This window comes from Thermobia domestica, chromosome 9, assembly GCF_964235325.1.
Source record: "Thermobia domestica chromosome 9, izTheDome1.hap1.1, whole genome shotgun sequence".
In the NCBI taxonomy this organism is placed as follows: Eukaryota; Metazoa; Arthropoda; class Insecta; order Zygentoma; family Lepismatidae; genus Thermobia; species Thermobia domestica.
This window is the reverse complement of record NC_137462.1, coordinates 161,763,883-161,776,918: the sequence shown is the minus strand read 5'-3', so window position 1 is coordinate 161,776,918 and position 13,036 is coordinate 161,763,883. Positions and strand designations below refer to the sequence as shown.

General features: G+C 34.0%; 1 protein-coding gene across 1 annotated transcript in view; it reads left to right on the top strand.

Moving 5' to 3' along the window:
- Positions 1-6,926: 6,926 nt before the first annotated feature.
- LOC145695153 (cilia- and flagella-associated protein 61-like) overlaps positions 6,927-13,036 on the top strand; it is a 244,774-nt gene continuing 238,664 nt past the window's right edge. Inside the window, exons 1-2 of the mRNA XM_081772095.1 lie at positions 6,927-7,110; positions 12,334-12,465. Of these exons, the coding sequence (XP_081628221.1) occupies positions 7,094-7,110; positions 12,334-12,465 (149 nt within the window). The 5' untranslated portion in view covers positions 6,927-7,093. The remainder of the gene's footprint in view (positions 7,111-12,333; positions 12,466-13,036) is intronic.

Genomic DNA, 13,036 nt, shown 5'->3' with positions numbered 1-13,036 from the left:
CTTTCAGAAGGTAGAGACAGCACATGTAACATCTTGATGAAAAAAACACTGCAGGTTCAGAGTGCTGTTTTCCATTATAGAAGGTATTCTCGGAAAATTCGATTTTCATGCCCCGAAAACGCAAACATTCTACGCCCCGTATACCTGCGTATACCCTCCATTACATCCCTCTAAATTTTTGTAGTGTTGAAGTAGTTGTATTACAGTAGTTTCCTTTCCTTTTTCTCCATGTATATATCTATCATGAAGCTAATTATTAGTTTGTTCCATCCTATGATTTGATTGAGAACTATTTAAGTTCCATGTGCTTAAATTTTTCTTTTTCGTTATTTGAATTCTTAGTAACTGCTGCGAAGGAAGAAATATGAATAAAGTGATGAATTTTACCAACCAATCTAGTTGCTTCGTTGAGAGAAATGTGCTAGATATAGAAAATTTCAGTCAGTCACTAATAGAACTTACTAATAAAATAATTTTCTAAACTACACCATTGTTCTTTTTGATAAATTGAAGCATTTCCCCACTGGTCCTCTTCTACAAAAAATTACTCATCATTGATAATTCGGCTCCTTTCTGGATAATTCGGAAAATCGGCTTCATGTTGTCAGCAGTGTAAATATTTGATCTCATGCTTGCATATTTCATCTTTATGATTTTCGCTACCTATCTATATCTTATCTATAAATCTACATCTATATCTATTTATCTAACTCTCTCTCTCTCTCTCTCTCTCTATATATATATATATATATATATATATATATATATATATATATATATATATATATATATATATATATATATGCGCTTGTTTATACTTGTATCAACGTTTGGGTGTTGAGTGACCATATAATCAGCATTTTTACATTATATGATAGGCTAAATATATGCAAGTTTTGGCAGTTTGTGAATGATTTTTTTTATAACCAATTTTGTAGCTATAAATTATCTCAGCCAGTCCATATAATGTCGTCTTTGGACTGAGATAATTTATCAAATAATAATAATAATAATAATAATAATAATAATAATAATAATAATAATAATAATAATAATAATAATAATAACTGAAAAATACTGTGTATTTATAATCGTTGTCAGAATAGTAAGACGGGAGATCGACATAATCTTGAACTGGAGTCCATTTTACGTCCATAGTTTGTAAGTACATAATTGCTATTATTATGAATACGAGCTCCTTTAATGAGCCACGTAGAAACAAAAACATTTGAAATGCAATGAATAATTAGTACAGTTTAATGTCATTTTAACAGCTACCAATGTTTTTTTTTTTTCGAAAAAAAAAATGAATTTCTGAAAAAGAAATTATTAAATACATCTTTCCTTCAAAGATGTATGGATCGTTGTTAAGTCAGTAAGGATAGAAACCTTCACGATAGCAAAGCGACAAACTTTTTTAAACAACTATGTCGCATTTTCTGGAAAAAATGGGTTTAATTCTCTGTTCCGCCCTAACTAAATCTAAACTTCTTGTTTATTTGTGACGAAACAAGCTTTAACAATTCCTTGACTAATTTTTAGGAAAAAGGAAAATGTGTGCCATGGGATGCTCAGCCCCTTGGCTACCTCCTAGCCACAATCCAGACAATCCGATGTCAATAATATCAAAAGTATTACTTTTAGAATAAAATATCCACTCTTATCACATTCATCCCCACTGGCATAATGTAGAATTATCTGAGTGGTGGCTGTCAAGTAATAAAAGTAAGGCACATTGGTATCCTTTATTGGTATGCTTACTTTCTGAAGAGAATTCTTAGCGTTTTAACTCTGAATAAAATAAATTCCAGAGATCAACTGGTTTAATGAATTCTAGTGTACATAATCTCCGTGCATCAAGTTGTATTGCTTCATCTGGGTCAGTGAAACAATGGGAATAGTCTTTCTATTTATATATAAAATCTATAGTAGTATCTATCTAAACAAAGTGTGCAATATCTTTTAAGTGTTTCATCCAACTTTTCACTAAGAACTTCCATCGTTAGAAAACAATATACGTATTATGTATTGGAAAAGGATAATCATGTCTAATCGCCTTAGCTACATATATTAACTTCATAAAGTATCACAAAATATATATTGCGATTTAGTAGATCAAAATGTCTCACAGACAGAGTGTATATAAATTTAGTTGAAAAGACTGTAAGAAAGAGGCTTTCGAGGAGAGCAAGGAAATGTACCCGAGAAAGGAAGGTAATAATCATAATTAACAGAAGGTAGAGTGGCTAATTCCGTATTGGTTTGTGTCAACGAAATGTAAAATTTGTGTTACTTTGCGGTAATTTGTACTGCAATTAATTTTCAATTTAATTATTTGCATTGCTTTCCTCAAACTTTGAAAATATTTATGGAATAAGACACAGAAGCAACTGGCAGAGTTGTGTAGGAGAGTCATTTCAGATTTTGCATGATTCGAGTAATTTTTTTGCATATAATACTGTATTATAGGCCTATCAAGTGGAGGCTATTGACTCCTTGCTCCCTAAGTGACATCCCTGCTTTTCTTGTCGCGATGAAGATACAACTTTTGTTAAGCCGATAATTAGTAAATTCACTAGTCCCATCAGATAATGTTCAGATGTTGAGGGAACTTACTAACATTTTCAATATGTTTAGAGTCATTTTTTAAAAATATTTAAATCTGTAAAAATCAGTAATTCTTGGAGAGAATTGTAGCAGAAAAGATCAATGTGTAAAATGGAGTTCAACTTTATTTTATTGATAATAAAATAATGAACATTATCTACAAAATGACTTGCGAATTGGAGCGTCATCCTATATCAATCTTTGCAGAATTTGTGAATTACAAAACAGTGCAAACATGCTTTATAAATTTTGGTTTCGAGTTTGTGAAAAAATGGACAAAGAAAAATGATTTAAAACTCAAAATTTACGTCAATGATATCATATCGTAAAAACAGTACGAGTATGTCATATCGATTACGCAAATTTAGTCTTGAGCCGCTATGGAATGAGGCAGCTGATCCTTCAAGACGTTTATCCGTCCCAAACTTGAGAGCTATCTCTTAAGTTATTATATATTTAACAACTTAAAAGTGAGTATGAGTAGCTAGACAGGTGAAATTATATCGGTGTTGCCTGGATATAAAATAACATAGTTGACTTGTTTATGTATGATTGCATAGTAAAACGTAATGCATAAACTCAGTCTATCTATCAATAAACAGTGTCATTGTATCTTATGACAATAGATTTCCCTTGTCTATATCATTACCATACATCACTTCTACATGGGAGATCCAAGTTCGATTTTCCTTGAGAGTTTATGTGGTTCTAATGCCACAATATGTTGCAGAACCAATAATTATCTTATCCAGGATAGCTTTGTTTTAATAACTAGAATAAGTAGAATTAAAACAATCGAATATATTCCAATGTTAGAAATAAACATCATTGTTAGCTTTCTCACGGTAGTGTAGTTTTATTATTATTTTATACAAGCTCAGCATCTTTTTCTCATCTAGGTTTTATGTGATTATAGTTACCAATATATATATATATATATATATATATATATATATATATATATATATATATATACTAATTTACGATTCGAAATAGGCCATGCTTCTTGACATTATGAATTTTAAAGACTTAATCTTATGCTGCAGACTCATGGAAAAATCCATATGCTTGTAGATGAGCAAAAATCAGACTTGTGGACATTTCACCTCCCTTCGTCGTGTTTCCCCTACTAACTCTAATGTATGTATGTTGCACATGACTTAGTCATATAAAGTAGTGTTTATCGTTTATATTTATGCAAATATTAAAGGAACATTTTTAACATTTACAGTTAAACGATTATAAAATAATGTGCAGTGTGTCAACTATTCTGAAAGATCAGTTTAAAAAAACTACCTGAATACATTTTAGATTTTCAGAAAACGATGCAATACTGTATTAAGAAGTATTTATTTTTTTATACACTATAACAATGCCATCATAAAACTACATAGGCAGAATACCAGAAACAACTATGCAGAAATATCATATCAACTTACATAATTTTCTACTAAATTCTTGATTTGGACAATGCAATACTGTCTACTAAATTAAATTTGTTCAAAGAAGAGCGTAATTGCCTGAAACTTTTTTGTTTGAAAAACTATATCTTTGCCTATTAAGGTATGACTTTTTAAAAAGCCCTTGGTTTTACTCAATGTTTTCTACTCGAAACCATAGAAGCAATATTTTATGATGAAGTTAGCATGAAAGGTCTAAAATATATAGAAGTGGGCCTTAGGAACAAATCTGAATTCTGCGGCTTACAAAGTGATGTTTATGTTTTTTCTTTCACATGGCTGTATCGATACTACATTGGCGATGCTCTCTCATTGTCAATTACTACGATTATTTTATGAAACTATGAACGAACTCTTGCTCAAGCATATACAACTAATGCTTTTCGCAGTACATGCAGCATAGTTATTCCAGTCTCTGCCTAATTATTTCGCCTGCTTCAAAGTATGACATATATATGAGATATATGATTCTCGGCTATGTCATATATGTCGAGAATAACAATTATTATTCTTACGCCTATTGAGAACTTGTCAGACATCTCTGAGTCATAAGCACTCTTCATACATGAGTATGCATTTAAAAATTTTGAAATGGTATGCTTTAATTCAAGATGAAATAAAACTGGTGCGTCATTTAGGAGAGTCATAGAAGCAGGGTTTTAGAAATATATAGGTTTTAATCAATAGTATAATAGTACTACTGAAAAACATGAAACTACTTATGTCTGTTTAGAGTCTTCCCTCCCCATCAAACAAAACTTGAAATAATACTACTGAAACATAAATGTAGTATGTTTTATGAGTACTACTGCACTGAGAACTCTGCAAAACTACTAAGGCGTACATAAAAAAAAAGACACGTACGTACTACGCACGGCTCGAGAAAAGCCAGAGGAACAGGACAAGACTACATACAGATCGCTAGCTCTGCGAAAAACTGGAATCTCTGCGAACAGCAGCGTCTCTAAGATATAGCGACGCTACAAAACTAGTCGATCTAACGCCAGCAACTTGGAAATTTCGAAAATAATCGTCTCTATATTTTTGTCGTGTGGACAGAGCCTGAGGTCAACCAAATTTCAGTTCGCCAGATATGGTCTACAAAGTATTATAATAGAGACATACACATCCAACACTTTTAGTGATTACATAGTTAATATATAGATGCAGATTGCAGGGGCGGATCCAGGACCGACTTCTGGGGGAAGCGGTGGGTTGTCATACTGCTACTTTTAAGGGTTCCAAACTTTAGGATGGGTTTTATTTATATATATAAGATAAGAAAGTTTCCTCTTCTGGGGGGGCGATCGCCCCTCCTGGATCCGCCCCTGGCAGATTGTTTATTTCTCATTGTGGAAAATTTAAATGCAAATTCTTATTTATTTTATTAAAAATTCTTGCAAAATTGAAGAAAGTTGAGTATACACATCTTTACATCACGTTTTGTACAAAATGTTCATTGTTTTATCTATCTATATATATAAAAGAGAACGCACAAATCCTTTGTTACCTCATCACGCTAATACGGCTGAACCAATTTCTTTTATTTTTGGGAGGTTATTAGGATTTGGACCCTAGATGGTTTTTATCATATCACTTTAATTTTTAATTACCAGTGTCTTGAGATAATTGACCATTCAAGTGTCCATAACGTACAAATCCTTTGTTAGTTCATCATAGGTAAAAATAAACGTATTTATATGCAACCCGCATGACCGTGTCACTCGGCGGGTTAACATAAATGACAGGCGATATAATGTTAACATTTACTGCAATCTACTATGGTTTTTATCATATCACTTGAAAGCGAAAACTTCCGGGGTGACCGCAGCGAAGCGGGGCGGGTTAACATAAATGACAGGCGATATAATGTTAACATTTACTGCAATCTTCTATGGTTTTTATCATATCACTTGAAAGCGAAAAAGTAAAAATTATCTAAGTAACAAAGTTTATTGCGTTCCGGGGTGACCGCAGCGAAGCGGGGTGAACGCTGCTAGTCTATATATATTATTTAAAAATATTTTAACTCTGTTAAAAATTTGCCCTTTTTGTTTAAACTCTTCAAGGCACTCAATTTTGACTAGAACTATCTATTTAGAACATGTTTTTCTGGTCTTTTTTTAAAGTATACTTTCTGGTGAATTTTTGATTTTATTTCAATTAAAAATTAGCATGATTTGGGAGGAAGTGGAAGAACCCAGAAAATCCACGGATATTATGTTCTTCGCTACAAATTCACATGGCCAGGGTCAAACAACGAATCCTTTATACTAGAGGTGAGAACTCTGTCACGGAATCCATACACTACAAATATTATGTTTTAAATAATTGCAAGAGTAAAGTTTGATTACTCAATAAAATGTAGCTGCGATCTCTGTCGTGGTCTTATAATCCGTCTTTCTTGAAAACGAGAGCTCCTCTGTGGCTAAGCGGTAAGCGTACGCGCCTTTAGCGCGGGAGACCCGGGTTCGATTCCTGGCGGGAGCTCATGTGGTTCGGATTCCACGTTAATCAGTAGGTCCACGTCTCATGTAGCCTCGCTGCTGAAAAGGGACGTTAAACTCAAAATCAACTCAACTCATTTCTTGAAAACGAGACCATCTGATAGGGAAAAGAGCAGTCGCATGTTAGATTCTTTTCTATTATGCTCTTTCCATTAAAGAACTGTACAGAAGTCAAGTTGTAAATATTAGGTTTATGCTTCATAATTTCAACAATTATTAAGGAAAAATTATGAAGTTTAACGATCTTATCTGATATTTTTCTATACAGCATAATACTAAACACTGGTACCTAAGGACATAAAATGTAAGCTGAAAATGCTAACATATATTATTTCACATACCAAGGAGAAGTGAACACAACACAGCTGAGAGGTTGAAGTTATCACGGAATAAATTTACTTTGGAAGCTATGATCAAAGTGATAGAAAATATATTGACTTTATGTTAATATTGTTAATACTTGGTTATAATTCATAATATTCTTTAACTAGTCATCTTTGTTTTAACTCTGTTTTAAGGATGCGTGCTTCGTACAGGTTTGAGCCAAATATTTAAAAGATAAAAAATTTTAAAAAATAAGGTACTGGTCAAGTTTAGACACAATGCATTTTACAAAATGTACAGGTAAAATTTAATGCTCTGCATGGAAAGACATGTTTATAAGGAACACATGTTTACAGGTGTCAAAATTAAGTAGTAAGTAATATAGTTTTCTTTTATGTTAACAAGTATAGAGTTATTAGTCTAAAATCATTTCAAGTGCTTTACAATGATTAGTTAAGAACAGCTACTTCTGATCTCCCGTGCACGAGGATACTTCTTACTCTTGAACCACCTACAGAAATGATTCTATATCATATATAAGTGGTAATAGAACACACAACAAACCCAGATCATGTTGTATTCACACTCCAACATGGAGTGAGAATACAGAGTGATCTGCGTTTCTTATGTGTTCTATTATCACTTGTACACCAAATAGAAGCATTTTTCTACGTAGTGCAACAGTTAGAAGTATCCACGTTCACGGGACATGCTATATGTGTTTTAAAATCCCCCCACACATAGTCATTAACTAAGTACAATGGCACATTATTAATCTTTCCATGTGTTTTTCTACGAATATCTGTTTTTTATAACGTATGGGAAGATTAATAATGTGCCCTTGTACTTAGTTAATGACTATGTGTGTGGGGATTTAAAACACATATCGCATGTCCCGTGCACGTGGATACTTCTTACTGTTGCACTACGTTGAAAGATGATTCTGCACGGGAGATGAGAAGTAGCTGTTCTTAGCTATTACCAAAATAAGTAAGGATATATGAAACAGTACTATATTAGATACTATTTTCTGCGGGCGAAGTATTTCTGCACGGTGTACAAAACCTTTATTTTATGTTTACAAGTTCAGCGTTACTAGTATGAAACCATTACAAGTGCTATAGAAACTCACTGCGAAAACCAAGGCGTTTTCAATACCTTTGCTTAGGCGTATATTTACCGTAGCTGATGTACCTGCTCCCTACGAATGCACGCCGGACCAGATGCACCAGCTTCACCGTCTACTGACTCGAATAGATATCATTTATGCTTATAGTAACCACTAAGCGCAGGCTGGTTTGTGCTTTTTTGCACTGTGGTTTTTATGCAACACATCCTGACGCTGTATTTATACAAAAATCGTGAAATATTTGTAATATTTCAACAATTACTTCTGGTGGCCACGTTGAACATAATCTGAGCTAAGTGGGGTATTGTCACGTCTAGTGGAAATATTTTGGAGGACAATAAGAAGGACTTAAAATTATAATTTTTCAACAATTATTTCGAAGACTGTGCCTAAACTTGACTTGCACGAATAATAATTTAGATTATTTAAGTTATATATAGTCTTCATTAGAATGAATAAAGTATATTGAAATTTTTAGATTATGTTGGAATATCCTCAAATATATTAACAATTTTAAATAGTAACTAATATTATGGGGAATATATAATCTGGGTATATATATATATATTCTATTAGATTTATTAGATACGTAGTTTTCTCCACGTACAATTTATTTCCTTTTATATTCTTCTAACTTTGTGAAGTAATATATTAAATCTGAAAGAAAAAATAAAGAAAAGTGACTAGAAATAACGGTATAATTTATTCTGGAGCACCTTTCTTATTGATTGAAATTCTCCGTGACCACGAATCTTTAAAAGGGCTTATTTCTCTTATAATAACCTTACAATATCTTACAGATATGTACGTACCATAAAAACGAAAACTTGTTTTTAAAGACAAAAGTTTAACGTTTCACGCTTACGATAATGAAAGAAATGATGGAATTAAAAAGATGGGAAGAACCGGGAAAACACACAAAAAAACTCATACACATGGTGTTTGTACACCACAAAGACACTTGGCGCGCGCTGGGATCAGAGTAGAGACTCCACGCACCAAAGATTAGCGCTCTGTCACTGAGCCACCACGAACCAAAATTTATTTTTGTACGCTGATCGTATGCTCACACGCAATAATAGAAATTATTTACTGATACTTTCTTTTTCTGTAAAATGAGTCTGGAAGAATGAAGTTTGGAGCAGGATTTAGAACAGTAATGATCAGATATTTAATTTGAGATGCGTTAGTTTCATTTATGTCGTATTAGGTGCTGCATGGAATAACAGGAACAATAATTTTATTGAGCATAGCAGTGGATACATTATATCATACAACCGTTATCTAGCTACCTACACCGTTCTGTGTTTGCACATTCAATCTAGAATATGGGGCTAGAACCATATAGCGACTTCCAGAATATCTTTTTATACCTGAGTTTCCATGTTTTCGAGACCAATCCAGTTATACCAATATTGCATAGCAATTAGATGTTCTGAAAATTTATCTGCTTACGTCTTCTTGTATTCTACTTTAGATTATAAAAATAGTGTATCTAGGTTTCTATTTTCTGTATTGAATATACAGAGTTTGCATCTTCTTAAACTACTGGATAACCTAATATAAATTCTAATAATAATCTTAAAAGAAAATGCACTAACTTTGATGAAGCATGTTCGAAGATTTTCATTTCCGATTGCTTGGCAATGCACGCCTGATCCTTACATCCACTCACATCACGCCCGTATTCATATAGTGTGCGCCCCTGTGATCTAAGTAATTCCCACCTCCCCAAACATGTTTCAAAGAAGGAAACAAGCCATGATTTTGCAAACATACCAGCTCTTGTTGAGTAGAGTTTAGGTATGACAAGTTACAAATGTTACAACGTAATTTTAAACGGCCTAATTCTCTCGATGATTATTATGATGTGGTGTTCTGCCAGAAGGTAGGTGTTTGACCCGAAGGTCCTTGGGCAAGGTGAACCCATGGTAGTTTGCCATTGCCTCCCGTAGGAAGATGACGTACTAAGGTCGGGACCTACAGCTTAACCTATTTGTGTCCTCACCAGTAATCGAATCCGGGACTTCTTGATTACAAGGCAACGAGCTTAGCCACTTATCCATTCTCTCAATACTGGCATGTAATTTATTCATGTAGGTTTTAATTTACTGTTCGGAGAAAATGCATTCTATTAATTCTTAAGCTGTCTGTCGCGCTTTCCAACTCGAGAGCCATAGATAGAAACATGAAATTTTAATGTTTTAAAGCTCTAAGAGAAATAATCAAAATGATCTGTTCCAGGTCCCTAGATCACACCTGAGCTGAGATATGTGGGGCAAAGTCCTCATAAGAACATGGGAGCATTTTTAAAATAATCGAAAACGAGCAATATCATTAGAGTTAAATTCATTGTGTTTGGAGTGGTTGAGATGAGTAGTGACAGTTTTAATCCAGTTCAACTTCAATGTTATACTCCACTCCTCAGGGAGGGAGCGAGATTTTAAAAGTAATCGAAAACGACAGATATGAGTGTTAAATTCATAGTTTTCGAGGTCGCTGAGTTTAACGGCATCAGCTTTCATGATGTTCAAGTTCATCCTCACCCGTTGAAGTGGGATGGAGGAGGAAGACTTTCCCCGATAATCAGATAAGCTAGCTAATTAGTAACTACTGTAATTAGAGTGAATTAAACACATTACATATTTTCTCACGCTTCCGGGGGACTGTGTGGGATGCTACTCTTAAATTTTACTTTATTGTGAATCTTAAAAAAATCTGCCGCCCTGTGCTCGAGCACAGAATAGTACTTACCTAAATACAGGCCTGACTCACTTAAATAAAACTATACTACAGGATGAGGCAGAAAGGACGGCTATTTTTTAAAAATAAAATCGATAATTTTCTTACAAAACAGAATCTTGCAGAAGTATTGCAGTGGAAAACATGTGGCAAGTGGTATCCATCATCAGTGATGTTTTTCTGAAGATTTCTTCGAAGTTGGCATCCACTCTTTCCAAAATATCTCTGTTGATTTGGGCGACTTAAACCCGAAAAGCTTTTCTAGGTCTTCCAATGTATGGTGTCTATGCTTGTATACATGTCCCATAAAGTAATTACACAGAAATAATAATACTTGTATAGGTCAGGGAACAGAGGAGGCCTATGAATGCCCTCAAACCTGGAAATAAGGTAACCAGGAAAGGAAGAGCGAAGAACGGCCATTGATGCTCTAGTGTGTGGGCTGTCACTCTATCGTGCTGAAACTGCTCACAGCGAATGGAAATACGTTTTCATCGTAATTCGGGTAGAAGAAATTATTGATCGTCTTCTCGATATAGCGCTCCGAGCTTATGATAACATGATTTTCATTATCATTGTCGCTAAGGTAAGGACTAATGACAGTAACTTCGCCTATAGCACACCAAATCGTCACTTTAAGGCTATGCAGCGGTTTTTTGTGTAATTCTTTGAGATTTTTAGAGGTCCAATAACGGCAGTTCTGTTTATTCACATTGCCATTGAAATGAAACTGAGCATCATTTATGAACTCATCAGCATCAGCATTTTCCCTTAAAACTTCCTTCCATATTATGTGTGCAGTTCAGTCGTTGTGCGTAATCCCTGGGCTTCAATTGTTGCACAACGACCTATTTGTATAGTCGAAATTGAGATCTAAATGCAAAATACGCCTAGCTGAGGCAGAGTTCAGGTTCATACCTCCGCGGACTCTGCAGAACGGCTTGTCTGACTCCACATTTTCGGGATGCCATTCGTATACCCCTGGCGACTATTGTTCATTAGTGTACCCCGTGTACGAAATGCTTTAATCCAACGTAGGATAGTGTTGGAGAACAGCTCGATTTCTGTGGATATTGAAAAAGATGGTGAAACTCATTCTGGACTTCTGTGATAGACTCGTTATTCTTAACGAATCTTTCATAGGCAGAAGCATAGTATTTTGTCGTCTACAGCTTCATGGTTCAATCTCAAAAGGAAAGGAAAAGAAAATTAAAGTTACAGCAGCTAAAATAAAACAAAAGACAATAAACAACTAAGATTTCTACGAATCTAATGATCCCTTCCACACATCTGTCACTTCACCTAGTGGAGAGTTTTAGCCGTTTAAAAAACACGCGTCCTCTCTACCCTACCTTAATAACATTTCATTCAGAATTGACTATTCAGAGTGTCAGGCCTAGAATCTTTTTTCTGGATACGTATCTGCCTTCCACTTGCAACACGCTTTTAGTATTAGATGGTGTTATATTATTACTAATACAATATTTTCATTTAGCCAACCTTGAACATGTAGGAACAAATCTTGGAATAAATTAATTCATTGAATTTTATAATTTGTTTTTAGATTTCCTAATATAAATGAAATACCCATTACAAGTTGGAAAAGAAGTGAACTGTCAGACATAGATAAAATTCAAGATCTTATTAAGCCTCAGACATTAAAAATGTTTGGTCCATTCAATTTGCCAATGATGTTGTAAGTAAATTAGTGATATTTACTTTATCTTTAAACAAGAATAGTAAACCATTGATGTTAAGTAGGTAGTAAGACAACTTTTTTTCTTCTGACGTAATTTTAATATTGCGTTACTCTTATTTAAATAATTTATAATGTATATAGCGAAACATGGTTTTATAATCAGCTATATTATGAAGTTGGCAGGTTACTGATGATCGTGCAAAATCAGCCCAAACAGTATAGTCCGTTCTCCGCCATGTTGTATAGGCTTTAAGAGAGTTGGATTATAGAAGTACTCCTGGCCCGATTGTTCTAAGATACATTACATAGACTTGTAGAAAGTATCGGCAGAAATTGCAAAACTAAAGCGAGTTCGTGTACGAAGTACGTACCTTTAAATGGATGTGTACTAGTAGCTAAGTACATCCTCCTCTATTTAGAACTAGCTGATGAAGTACACGATGTTTCTCGGGGAAAATATAAGAAGTTACAGCTTTTTTCATAGCAGTTCATATAATCCCTGACCACCCTTCCTATATTTGATGCGGACCTTTCTAAAACGCAAATACGCTGGTCAAGTTATTTTTAA